Source organism: Pseudorca crassidens, chromosome 6, assembly GCF_039906515.1.
Source record: "Pseudorca crassidens isolate mPseCra1 chromosome 6, mPseCra1.hap1, whole genome shotgun sequence".
Lineage (NCBI taxonomy): Eukaryota > Metazoa > Chordata > Mammalia > Artiodactyla > Delphinidae > Pseudorca > Pseudorca crassidens.
In genome coordinates this window covers 43,596,662-43,610,910 of record NC_090301.1, presented here as the reverse complement: position 1 = coordinate 43,610,910, position 14,249 = coordinate 43,596,662, and the positions used below count along the sequence as shown (strand labels likewise).

Genomic DNA, 14,249 nt, shown 5'->3' with positions numbered 1-14,249 from the left:
AGATACTCAGAAAGTTCTTAGAAGGAAACAACAATGATAAGCATGATGTCCAGTCAGTTTATCAAAGGTTGATTTGTAAATAGATGTTTCTTACAGATTTAAAACTCTTTACTGGTTAAACTATTCCTTTTATAATTTTATTTACATCATTAGTCATCTTATCAAATAGACTGAGAGGAGCTAAGGTTTAATTTCTTTATATTAAATATCTGAGAGAAGTGACAATTTAGTAGCTGCAAGTTATGGGGACTTTACTGTAATTAAAAGCCTCTTTTAGGGGATCATGGTTGAGGCAGTCCTGATTTCAGACCTGCGAGTCGTAAGGTGAGTTGAGCAAGAAAAATGTGTTTTTCTTAGGGCTGTCAGAACTGGTTTCAGAATGACTGCTCCTTAATTTGGATTGAATACTTTTTTAAAGGCCAGTCTGCAACAGAGCAGAAATTTGAAGTCAGGAAACTCCTTCCTTTTTTTCTTGGGTGGGGGATAGCGGTCGGTGCTCTTAGCCATTCATTATTTAATTTCAAGTTAAAGAAAACAAGCTATGTTTAACTACCCTAAATTTCCATCATCAAATTATTCTTACTAGTAATTTGTTAGTAGCATCTGTTTGTATGTAATAATCTTTCATTTATACCAAAGCCAGAGTTAATCTTTTAAAAACATAAATCCCTTTTCTTGCTTCAGTCTTTCCAGTGGCTTTCTACTGTGCCTAGAATAAAATCTACGCTTTTTCCTGAGGCATCTAAGACCCTGCATGATCTGACTCTGGCTTGCATCTAACCCCATCTGCTACCACACTTCCCCATTCTTACTGTGTCCCAGCTCCACTGACCGACTTTCTGTTCCTGGAACACGTCAAACTCATTTGTGCCTCAGCCCTCTCTGTTTGTTCCTCCGCTGTAGATCTTTCTGTAGATCTTCACATGGCTTCAGCTCATAGCAAAGAGTTTTCTCTGACTTCCCTGCTTCCCTTTCTAAAGAGGCACTGTTACCCCAACATCACATTAAGGCTCTTTGTCCTGGCTTGTTTTGTTTTCATAGCACTTACCAGTTTCTGAAACTATTATATATTTATTTTCAATTTATTATTGGTCTGCCCCATTAGATGACAATAGAGCTCTTATCTGTCTATCTACTACTTTTACTTAGTTTATAATAGTGCCTTGCACTTAATAGAACTGAATAAAATCTGTTAGGTGAAATGATGAATGGCCATGGGTAAACATCTTTGACTTCTGAAAGCTTTAGCCCCAAGCAGTGGTTCTCAAAGAAGAGAAAAATGTTGTCCAAAACGAGCACCTTTTTAAAAATTGTGCTTATATTTGTAATCTATCTCACTGTTAGCTCTGGAATAATGTTTAAGATGGGTTAGCCTCAGATACCACTCAGAAAATTTATTGAAATGATCTAAGGCCATTGAAAGAGCTAACTAGTGAAATAGTTTTCTCCTGTTGCATCTCAAGATAATAAGTAAGAGAGTATCCCTGTGGATATAGCTGTTAGTGACTCTACCACTGAAAGGGAAATTGGATAAACAAAGAAACTGCTAAAAGGCATGTGCCATTGGAGGATTTAGAGGAAAGAAGGTACAAAACCTACCCAATGTCCAGTAAAGGCAGGCAGCTACTAGGTTAGAAATTACGTTCGCCTCTCTTTCTCACCATTGGCTCTCCATGTCATCATGACTCAAGCTGTTCTCACATTTAAGCCCTGGTTTGTCTAGCTTCAGAGGTCACTAGTGAACATTGAAGTTTGAAATCATGAATCTCATGGACTCTTGGAGCTATAGTGTTTTCTTGTTAGGCTGTGTTGATAAGTCTTTCTGACCCTCTCAATGGCCCTGATCTGAAATGTAAACAAGTTGTTTCTTGTATCCAGTTACAGTGTTGTGAGTTTCTTTTTAGGAGCTCACAATGTTAGGTTATAGCATTAGATGTGACCCTTCTAGTCCTTTATATTCCACTAGAGATAACTGAATTATAGTTCTATATGATTAGTTTGTTACTTTAATAGACATCACAAAGCCATTTGAACAGTTGCAGATTTAGAATTAAGATAATCAGTGTTTTCTTTTTCTGTGAATAACAATTCTAACCTTTCCTAAATAGACAAGTGACTAATCAACCCCAGGTGTCTGTAAATGTTCTTATACTAAACTCTTGATTTTGTTTCCCAGAAATGAATAGCGGACTTTAGCTTTGAATTTAGGACAGTAGTTTACTTTTGTTGGTTTGTTTTAATTTTGTCTTGTTTTTGCTTAGTTTTTTAAAAAGTTTGTGTTTTGCAGAGCATCAATATCTGCAAAATGTGTGTGTTATACATGTGTGTATACCTACACATGTATATAGTGTATTGTGTAATCCTTTGCAAAATACACAATATTGGCATAAATGCTGTCTAAATTCCCTTGTGGTATACTCTAAGTCAAATTCGAGATACTGGAGCTGTTCATTTGGTTGTGGAAGCTGATACTGAGGTAGTTAGTATGGGTCGTATAGGGTTACTACTCCCCTAAGAAGATTTTTCACCAAGCGTTAGTGCTTTATTTATGTCTGCCTTCTGTGTGTCTACTGGGGAGGAGGAGAATTTCTGGCATGAGGAGAGATTAGAGGAGGCTTTATTGAGGAGATACCATCTGAGCTGGGTTTTAAAAGAAGGATAGGATTTCAGAAGGTAGGGATGTGGGGTGGAGGGCGGAGGGGAGTTGCAAAGAAAGACTAGCATGGGCAAAGACACAGAGGTAAGAAAATACTCTGTGTGTTTAGAGAACAATGAGACCAGTTTGTCCAGAATATGTGGCTGACACAAAAGACAGTCATAAGTAAACCTACAAAGATTTTAGAATTCTTTGAACATACTGTTTGTCTTATTTGATTGTTTTGTGATTCTTAGCTTATTAACTCTCTATTAAGAAAAAGTAATATAAAAATAAACTTAACCCATTGTAAAGCAGTATAAGATTCCTAATTACTAGGCTCAAATTAATGAGTCCTTTTTTCTCTTCCTTTTCATCTTTATTTTTCCAAAATCCTTGACAGCAACCAATGAGCATACATGCCAAGTTGCTAAGTTTTTTCAATCTTAAACAGATCATTTTTAAGATCAGAGAACAAAAAGAAATGTCATGTCCAGTAGATGAAATAGAAATAACTCAAAAGAGACGTGTAAAGGAAAGAGAAACGTTTTCTTGTATGCCGTTTTCAGTGCATGAGTATACACTAAAAAAAATTAGTGCTTTGTTCAAGCTCAGTAGTTGTTTACTTATTGCTAAATGATGTATTTTCCTGATGTTTGTGAAGGGTTGGGTGGAATGAAATTTTAAAATCCTTGTCATATTTTTCTCTTCTTATTATATAGTAGGTTGTTCCTGCCCTAAGGATAGTTAACTATTTATTTGATTGTCATTGTTGTCGTTGTTTAATATCAGTATATATGTTGTGAAGTACTCAGGATAATCTCTTGTCCTTGAATAGTGCTCCTTCCTACAGGGCATGTAAGACATTAAAAGACATAGAGATTTTGAACTTTATAGTTCCTAGAATATATGAGATAGTCACAGAGGAAAAAGCCTGCTAACTTTGGGAGGCCTTATTAGGGTAGCCTGTCATTTGGAATGCAGCCTCTAAGGAAAGCCTCTTTAGCCCTTTATGTCAGTACGTGAGGTTTGGGGCTACTGAGGCTAGATGAATGGCTTGTCCACCTGGAATACAACCTTCTGTGTGAATCTGCTTTCAGCTAAACTGCAAATGGATTATGCTTATTCTTTTCTTTTTGATCAGAGGCCTCAAATCCAGCTGTGGGTCAGTTGTAGAAATAACTGGTTTTTTTTTTTTTGAAATAACTGTTTTTATTGAACCTGTTGTATGCCTGTCCATGCTAGGCATTTGTAATTATCACAGACCTTGTCTACTCTATATGGAGGCTTTATGATTTCCATTTACAGCCAAGGAGAGACTCAGAAAGGGCTTGGTAACCTGCCCAACTTTCTACATTGCAGTGGCAGAGCCAGGGCTTCAAATCTAGGTCTGACTTCTAAACTGCAAAGCAATACCACTCTCCTGGGTGCTAATGAGCATTCACAGAGCATCTTAGGTGTGAAAAACGCTCCAGATTATACCTTTCCTCCTGCTAGTATGGTAAGAAGGGCAAAGTGTGCACAGGATTGGTAGTCTTTGAAGAAGGGGGAAAGAATCACAGTTATTTTCTAATGCAAGGAAGTTTAACAATTATACTTTTTTTTTTTTTTTTTGCGGTACGCGGGCTCTCACTGTTGTGGCCTCTCCCGTTGCGGAGCACAGGCTCCAGACGCGCAGGCTCAGCGGCCATGACTCACGGGCCCAGCCGCTCCTCGGCATGTGGGATCTTCCCGGACCGGGGCACGAACCCGTGTCCCCTGCATTGGCAGGCAGACTCTCAACCACTGCGCCACCAGGGAAGCCCAACGATTATACATTTTGAGTAGAAAATTTAACAATATAAGTGACAAAATGTATTTAAATATAAGATATCACCATTTGACATACTTATTTTTTACAATGAAGCAAAACAGTTTGTTGGGAAGATAAACAGTAAATCAAGAAAAATTAGTTTGACTTATTTATACTCTACCTGTGACAGAACATATTTAAGATGGCTTGACTACTAAAGGAGATGAAAAATCAAGAGCCAAAGTCCCTGGCTCTCTTGTCTTCCTCTCAGTTTTTTTAAAATTAGTTATAAATGGATTCAGTTGATATTTTTTCTTTTTCATCAAGAACATCTCCTATGAATAAACCCTGTCATTGCCTCCAGTATAATAAGTATTAGAAGAGAGGAAGGGTGTGTAAAACAACCAGTCTCAGCCCTGGCGATGGTAGCTGACTAAATGGACGGTTACTGTTCATTTCTCGTCTGTCAGTTTTCTTCGTTCACTGAAATTGCTGGAGACTAGGTAAAGAGATGAGAGGTGACAGCATTCTTCATCCTGTGTGGGCTGGGAGTGCAAAGCAATCAGAGATAACTGGATGAAAGAAATGAAGTTTGTTAATAGAGACCAGAAAGTCAGAGAATCGGGGCTTGAAAAAGAAAGACTTAGAGGAAACATCTGCTAGCAGTTCCAGTGGGTTGAGGGTGGCAGAGTGAGGAAGGGGGAGGGAAGAGGGTCAGAATACCCACCTACGCTGTTACTAAGCTTGTTGAAAAGAAATCTGGTCTAATTTGATGTAGACTCTTCCCCTCTGGATCAGAAAAACAGAAGCATTACAATCTGCTATTCATATAGAAAGTGTGAGTAGAGAAAGGGAAAATGCACGTGTGAGGCCGAGAACATCTGTTGGAACAAGTTGTTTTAAAGATAGCTAAGCAGTGGTTTTAAAGCAACTTGATAGTGTTTGGTGGAAAGGATGAGGAGGAATGGGGGTGGAGACCAATGCGATGAGAGTAATTAATTAGGTCATGAACAGCATCCCACCCTATATCTTTTATTTTCTCAGTGCTTAGACTCAGAGTCTCGTAAGGGAACACTGTGATTAATGGCAGCAGCCAAGAATATGACAAGAAGATAAATTGCTCATAGCATGGTACAGCTGGTTCCTGGGAAAAAAGCTTCAGAGACATATCAAAAGAGTCTTGTAGCAAACATAATGTGAAAGAGACCATTTTCTTGGGAATGTTCTCACTTTTATTTCTAAGTCATATATTTTGGGGTACAAACCTACTTTATATGTCATGAAGTGATAGCTACTTAGTCCAGTAGTCTTCCCATCCACGATGAACTGTCAAAGATTGAGAGAAAATCGGAATAGTAATGTTCCCAGTTGCGGAGAGACCACTGATCTGTGTTATTTGTTGTTATTTATTTCTTATTGCATGCTTGTATTTCTCTTTATTAATGATGGAGCAGTGTCCATTTTCTAAAAACTTTCGCATGTAGAGCTTGAAGTTCCCCCTTCCGGCTTTTCAATATTCTCATGGTTAATAATCCTAATAATGGTGCCGCCATATATTTGTATAGCAGTGTATACTTTTTCAAGCTTTATTATTTGCATTACTTTATTTAATCCCCACAAATCTCCATTGGGCAGTTAAGCTATGTTTTAATCTCCATTTAAAAACTGGGAACACTGGAAATAATGAGGTTAACTTTCTTGCCTGAGATTACACTTCTGGTTCCTAACATGAGAAGATTAGATCACTCCTTTCTCCTTCTGCAAGCTCCATCAAAGATAATATTGAGATATTCGAGCTCCTGGGGGTTCTGGCCTGGGCTCACTCCACTCAGGGCCTGATGGGCTGGAACTCTCCAGCCCTGACCTTACCCCAGGTTCCAGAGTCAGTGCATCTGCCTACCGGAGGTCTCACCAGCAGCAGATCAGACTCAATATGTCCCCAACGAAATTCATCAACTTTCTGCTCTCTCCTCAAACCTCCTGGTCTTGAGTTTCTGATTCTAGTGAATGTTATCACCAAACTCCCAGTTGCTTAAGCCATATCTCAGGAATTCATGTGTTTCTCTGTTGCATCTGCCATTGTGTGGGACTAGGCCACTAGTCTCTGTCTTCACTACAGCCCTCTAACCACTATCCTGGACCCCCCTCCCCCAGTACATTATCCCCATCTCATTCTGATTGGGTTTTCTAATGCAGATCTGATTAGTCTTTTCCCTAGACCTTCAAGGACTTCTGTTTGCATTTAGGATAAAATCTAAAATTCTTAACATGACTTACAAGGCCTCATAGAATTTGGCCCTGGGTTTCCAGCTTCTCAGACCACTCCCTCTTAGTGTATTCCCTGTGTTACCTATATTACCGTATTAAGTATTTTCCAGTTTCTCAAGGGTATCTTGTTCTTTTTGCCTCTATGCCTTTATATAAAGCTGCTCTCTTTCCCTAGAGATCTCTTTTCTTTCAAGTCTCAGCCAAGACATCATGCCCTCTGGGAAGCCTTCCCTGACACAGTGACTCCCCTGTGCTCTGGATCTCTTTGTCCATTTCCCTTTCTACACTGTATTTGTCAGGAAGGCAGGAGTCATTGTATCCCCATCACTGAGTTCAGAGGATAGAACCTGTTAGGCAAACAAGATTGAGTGAATAAACAAGTGTTTCTAGATTTCCATTGTTTTGTCACTAAAATAGTTCCCCACCAATATAGTCAATATTCTCTTGGTGGTTTTAGTGTTAAATGCCTAGCTCATTCTCTAAGATATCTATATTATGTAAATATTTCTAAAATTTATCTTATTCCCCCTGTATCACAGAGATATAGTAATATCACAGCATGCTATTGTTTTACTCTGATTAAATCTGGTGGCTTTTTGGGTTAACTTAATAAGTATCAGTAACAAACATTTATTGGGTTAATTTCTGCATGCCACGCATTGTCCTGAGTGTTTTTCACGATTTTTTTGCTTCTTTAAAATTGTTGTGAAGTTAGCTGGGTACTGTGGTTATCCGCATTTTTAAAAATTTTCTTAAAGAATTTTTTTTAATTTATTTAAAAATTATTTTTTATACAGTTTTTAAAGGTTGCTTTCCATTTAGAGTTATTATAAAATATTGGCTATATCCCCGTGTTTTACAATACATCCTTGAGTCTGTCTTATACCTGAGAGTTTGTACCTTTACTCCCCACCCCTATATTATGCCCCCACCAACTGGTAACCACTAATTTGTTCTCTATATCTATGAATCTGCTTCTTTTTTGTTATATTCACTAGTTTGTTATATTTTCTTAGATTCCACATATAAGTGATACACAGTATTTGTCTTTCTCTGTCTGACTTACTTAGCATAATGCTCTCCACATCCATCCATGTTGCTGGAAATGGTAAAATTTCATTCTTTTTTAATGGCTGAGTAATATTCCATTGTATATATATATACCACATCTTCTTTATCCATTCATCTGTTGGTAGACACTTAGGTTGCTTCTATATCTTGGCAATTGTAAATAATGCTGCTATTAACATTGGGGTGCATGTATCTTTTTGAATTAGTGTTTTTGTTTCTTTCGAATATATAAGCAGGAGTGGAAGTGCTGGGTCATATGATAGTTCTATACTACAAAGCTGCAGTAATCAAAACAGTATGGTATTGGCACAAAAACAGACACACAGATCAATGGAATAGGATAGAGAACCCAGAAATAAACCCACACAGTTATGGCCAATTAATTTACGAGAAAGGAGGCAAGACAATACAGTGGAGAAAGACAGTCTCTTCAGTAAGTGGTGCTGGGAAAACTGGACAACTACATGTAAAAGAATGAAATCAGAACATTCTCTAACACCATATACAACAATAAGCTCAAAATGGATTAAAGACCTAAATGTAAGACCAGATACTATAAAATTCCTAGAAGAAAACACAGGCAGAACACTCCTAGACATAAATCACAGCAATATTTTTTTGGATCTGTCTTCTAAAGTAAAGGAAATAAAAGAAATGCCTCTACTTACTGTTGTGAGTCTCATAAAGGTGGCAACTCAGGGATTTTGTGATTTTAGCATAGGCTTTGAAGCTAATCTCTGTAGCTGTAAAATGAGGGAAACCCAGGGTTGTTTGTGTGAGGATTAAATGAGACAATATAAGTAAATTACAGAACATAGTCAGGAACTGGTTCATTGTAGGCACCTGAAAAATGATAGCTCCTCTTACTGATGTTGTTTTCTAAATCTCCTACTAGCTTACCTCACTGAACTTCAGAACTTAAATTAAAGGAGAGTTTGTTAAAGATAAAGCTGGATTTTTAGGCCTAAATAAATTCTTAGGAGAAAAATGGAATGACTAAGAAAAGTGAACTTTTCATTTAGATTTCAAGTATATATACTTGTATAAAATTCATTCTAGCTCAGTTAATGATTATATTCTATACATTCCTCTATACATTGGTCTTGTAGGGGCCTAGAAAGGTGGCTATTTTTAATAATTTAAAAAGGCTGATTGTATAACCCACCATGGAGCTACATAAGACTATTTCAAGATGTTAAATTTATTTGTTCTTGATTCTAATTATTTTATTTCATGTCTTTGGATTTTAAAAAATGGGAAATTAATTATTACCTAGGAAATGAACTTTGGTAGATGAAGTATTTGAAAACATGAGATTTGCAGTGGAGAAATAATTTTTTGAAAACACCCCAATGGGGAAAATCTTTGAACCAGTGTTTCATATTTCAAATAAGGTACATATTTTGTTATTATTACAACTTTTTCTGCTCTGTTATTATATAACAACTTCAGTTTTTCATTATTCACCCTTTGCTACAAATATACAGCTTTATCAAACAAGGAGAGAAACGTTTTGGAAGTTAATGACAATGTCTTTGAGGGTTCCTTGAGTAGTTTTCAGTAAAGTTAGTAAAACCATGCTGTCATGATGTTTGTAGTTATAAATTTCAGGTGGAGCACTAAACAGGCCAAAAAAAACCTTGATAAAATTAGTAAACGTATTCGCGTGCGTGTGTGTGTGTGTGTGTGTGTATGGTATAAAACGGAAATAATTTAAGTTGCAGTGTTGTGCAGGAGTACAGTGCCCCAAGTACACTCTACTTAATATAAGAATATACTTAGGGGCTTCGCTGGTGGCACGGTGGTTGAGAGTCCGCCTGCTAATGCAGGGGACATGGGTTCGTGCCCCGGTCCGGGAAGATCCCACATGCCGTGGAGCGGCTGTGCCCGTGAGCCATGGCCGCTGAGGCTGCGCATCTGGAGCCTGTGCTCCACAGCGGGACAGGCCACGGCAGTGAGAGGCCTGTGTACCGCAAAAAAAAAAAAAAAGAATATACTTATGTTTAATATAAGAATGTACTATTTAATATAAGAATACATATAAATAAGAATATATAAGAATACACACTGATACTCAGCAGTAATTGTATGCTAAAGGCAATATCTCATTTACTTTATCTCACAACAACCCTAATAGATAGGTTCTCTTATCCTTATTATTCATATGAAGGAACTGAAGTTCAGAAAGGTTAAGTTACTCATCCAGTGTCATGTAGCTAGTAAGTGGTGGTGGAATCGGAACACAAGTGCAGGTCTTTCTAATTCCAAAGCCCTATCACCTGTCCTTTGAACTGGTAAAGGAGAAATCACAAGTCAGCATGGAAGAATTCTGCAGAAATTCAGGTTGGGAATTTACTTTGGATTTTTACCACATTACATATAACAAAATAAATTCCAGATGGGATAGAGAGTTAAATTTTAAAAACAAAAGAAGCAATAAAATAAAGCTTTAGAAAACTAGAGGGTAGATTTGAGTACTTCTCAAATCTCTAAAGGAGAATGTCTTTTTGAATAGTATAGTAATAGAAGAAGTCACAAAGTAAAATATAAGTAATATACAACTATAGTATACAAAATTAAAACTTTTTTTTTGGCGGTACGCGGGCCTCTCACTGTTGTGGCCTCTCCTGTCGCGGAGCAACAGGCTCCGGTCGCGCAGGCTCAGCGGCCATGGCTCACGGGCCCAGCCGCTCCGCGGCATGTGGGATCTTCCCGGACAGGGGCACGAACCCGTGTCCCCTGCATCGGCAGGCAGACTCTCAACCACTGCGCCACCAGGGAAGCCCTAAAAAATTTTTTGATTATCAAAACAAAAGTATAAATTGGCTACAATTAAGAAAACAACACCCAGTACTGGCAAGGAAAACTGTCATATATTGCTTATGATACAATAAAGCAATAAAGGCCCTTGAGTAACATATGTAAAGGACATAAAAATATTCATCCCTTTGTACTAATTCTACTTCTGGGAACCTATTGTATTAGATCATCTAAACTATGGAAAATGCTGTCTCCATGAAAATATTTTTGCAGTGTTTTTCATAAAACCAAAAATAAGGCGAATAATCTAAATGTCCAATATGAAGATAGTGATTAAACTGTCAAACCACCAGATGAAATGTTATATAATCATTATTATCAATGATCATAAAATCTATGTTCCAGTGTAAAACACTGTGGATGTATAAACTTTTAATCTTTTTCATTTATGTTTTTATTGAGGTTACAACTGTAGAAATAAGGTAATTGTACCTTGAGAGACTGAAATCAAGTATTGTACATTAAAATCTTAATCATGATTATTCAGGTAATAGGATTAAGGTGGATTTCTTTACTTCATTTTCTGAGTTTTTGATAATATGGTTATTTTAAAGTAAAAAGGACATATTCTTTGACCCACAGGATGGGTTTCCAGATTTCCAGGACTCTGTGCAGACACTCTTCCAGCAGGCTAAAGCTAAGAGTGAGGAACTCGCTGCTCTTAGTTCACAGGTAACGTCAACCACCAGTTACTATTTCATAACAGCATCTGTAGGTTAAAAAATAAATGGCTGCTTCGACTAGCTTCAGTTTTAAATTCACTTTCATCCAAAGACTGAATTTATTTCTGGTTGTTTTTACAATGTCACCTGATCCACAGCTGTATCAGTGAGATAGCAGCATCAGCTAGGTTTAGTTTGCTTTGTGAGCAAAACCCGACATCTGCTACTTATTTATTCTTTGAAGTTTTGTAGGAATTAATACAGATTCTCTACTTAAGAAAGAAGCAACTTGATACCAGGAAAACAGCCATGTTGATTATGTGTGTAATACAACTCTGAGATAAAATAGTTCTAGTTCTCAATAATATATTAATAGTCAACATTGTAACTATTGTTGAATCATTTCAATTCATGTATAATGCAAAATTAATATATAGCTTCAGGTGCTTTTGCTGCTAAGTTATTTGATCGTGTACGTAGAAATTAACATTTTAAAAAGTCATTTTTGCCTTTTAGAAAGTACTGTAAGTTTTATTCCTGTTGATCTTCTCACTAGTGACTGCTTTTGGTCAGATTTAGTAGTGCCAAGTTTTGTGTTTTCATGTTAAGAGGATGAAAAATACATTTCCCCCTCAGAAATCTTATTGAAATTTTATTAATTAATTAGTTACAAATTTAAATGAATTGAAGTTATGGTTCCTTTTGATCTCGTTTATTTATTTATTTTTAACATCTGTATTGGAGTATAATTGCTTTACAATGGTGTGTTAGTTTCTGCTTTATAACAAAGTGAATCAGCTATACATATACATATATCCCCATATCTCCTCCCTCTTGCGTCTCCCTCCAACCCTCCCTATCCCAACCGTCTAGGTGGTCACAAAGCACCGAGCTGAACTCCCTGTGCTATGCGGCTGCTTCCCACTAGCTATCGGTTTTACATTTGGTAGTGTATATATGTCTGTGCCACTCTCTCACTTTGTCCCAGCTTACCTTTCCCCTCCCCGTATCCTCAAGTCCATTCTCTACGTCTGCGTCTTTATTCCTGTCCTGCCCCTAGGTTCTTCAAAACCTTTTTTTTTTTTTTTTTTAGATTCCATATATATGTGTTAGCATACGGTATTTGTTTTTCTCTTTCTGACTTCACTCTGTATGACAGACTCTAGGTCCATCCACCTCACTACAAATAACTCAATTTCGTTTCTTTTTATGGCTGAGTAATATTCCATTGTATATATGTGTCACATCTTCTTTATCCATTCGTTTATTTGATTCAGAATAATAGTATAAGCTTTCATCCTATTCTATGAGTTAATATATTTCACCTATTGATTTTTACTACTGTGAATCAGGATTGTTTGTAACATATATATAACTTTATATAGTAGATGCCTTGTATTGCTCTTCTATATAGCATGGCAGTGATTCCTATCTGTGTATTTTGACTATTACCTCCTTGGCAGAATATCACTGCTTTGACTGTCATAGGTATTATCACACATAGGTAATTTAGAGCAGTGCATAGAGAAGGGACTTAGAGAACACATGCAGAGATAAATTTATATGTCAGCCAACTAATTGTGTACTTTAAAACATGTCTTTTTATGATGGGTTGGAAAATACTGCAGTTTCATTCCATGATGAAGGTGAAGATCCTCGTTGGCACTGATGTTTTTCTGCATAATTTGCATTGCTTAATTTTAGAGGGAGGTGTGTTTGTCTTGTTCTTCTAGACAGCCGTTTTACACCTTTTCTCCCCCAAATATACTGTCATCATATCAGAGTTTGTGTAGTGCCAGATCCTAAAATAAAAATGCCAAGACTTCGCCCTGTGTTTTAGAAGCAGTTTGTAACAGATGTTGCTGTTGCTCTGAGGTTCCTTTTTTAAAAAATCTTTAAAAGGACTTGGTATCTTAGAAAACAAAGCTAAGGTTATTTTGCTTTTGAGCTAGAATGGAATTCTCTTTACAGAATTGAGCAGAAAGCTTTTTTCCTTTCGTACAAAATCTAACATTCTGTGTTTTAACATGATGATATAGACATCAGTGCATATTTATGGAACGTGTATACCACATGAAGTATGAACTAATTTTAATGACTACTAAATATATTTGCTGCAGTCTGAAATTGGCATCTTTAAACCATTAAAAAATCTAGAATGTTTTAGTTACTTTATTTTCACTTTACTTACTAGCAGCCTGAAAAGGTGATGGCAAAGCAGATGGAGTTCCTTTGCACCCAAGCTGGCTATGACAGACTGCAGCATGCTGAAAGAAGACTGTGTGCAGGACTTTACAGGCAAAGCTCAGAAGAGCACAGCCCTAATGGCTTGACTTCTGATAACACTGATGGACAAGGTACATCTTTAGAGTGACCCACACCTTTAGAGCCAGCTACTCTGTGCACTTCAAAGGGAAACAAAAAATGGCTGGTTTTTTAAAACTTGATATTTTATGGAGATTATTTTATAGGTTCTCTATCAAAATTAATTTTTAAATTGTCCCTTTTTATAAAAAGGAAAGAATTCTTCCTGCAAATATAACTTGTAGAGTTTTTTTTTTAACCTTATTATCCCTAAATAATAGCTGGCACATGTGATTGACATATATTTTGTAGAGGGTGGATGGGAATGGGAGATGTAAACAGTACAGATCATTTTTCCTGAAGAAATGGATTCCATGGGAGATGTTTATCATTTTTTAAAAGATTAAAACTTTGGATTTTTTTAGGCTTCATAAACAGATTTGTCTGAAATTTATAACATTTGGTTCCTAAGAGAATGTGGTGACTGCTTCTAAAGTACTATGACAGAGTACAGAGATTTGAAGAGACAATATAAGAATGGAGAGACTTGTAGAAATTTTGTCTTCTTTCAGGCTTCACATTGGCCTGTAGTCCCTATGAAAATATTTTGTGTGGTGTATACTTTGGAAATTGTTCTCTTAAACACAGGTGTAGAAAGTTTTGATTCATGAGCATTTTTATCATTTTAAAAATTATT

At 36.8% G+C, this 14,249-nt stretch overlaps 1 protein-coding gene across 4 annotated transcripts in view; it reads left to right on the top strand.

Moving 5' to 3' along the window:
• The window catches only part of NAB1 (NGFI-A binding protein 1), a 44,720-nt gene that overhangs the window by 24,814 nt on the left and 5,657 nt on the right, over positions 1–14,249 (top strand). For 3 of the 4 annotated variants that reach the window (XM_067741183.1, XM_067741184.1, XM_067741185.1), the window contains 2 exons: positions 11,169–11,258; positions 13,443–13,605. In XM_067741183.1, coding sequence (XP_067597284.1) covers positions 11,169–11,258; positions 13,443–13,605 — 253 coding nt within the window. The remainder of the gene's footprint in view (positions 1–11,168; positions 11,259–13,442; positions 13,606–14,249) is intronic. The other variant, XM_067741182.1, reaches the window with a different exon arrangement.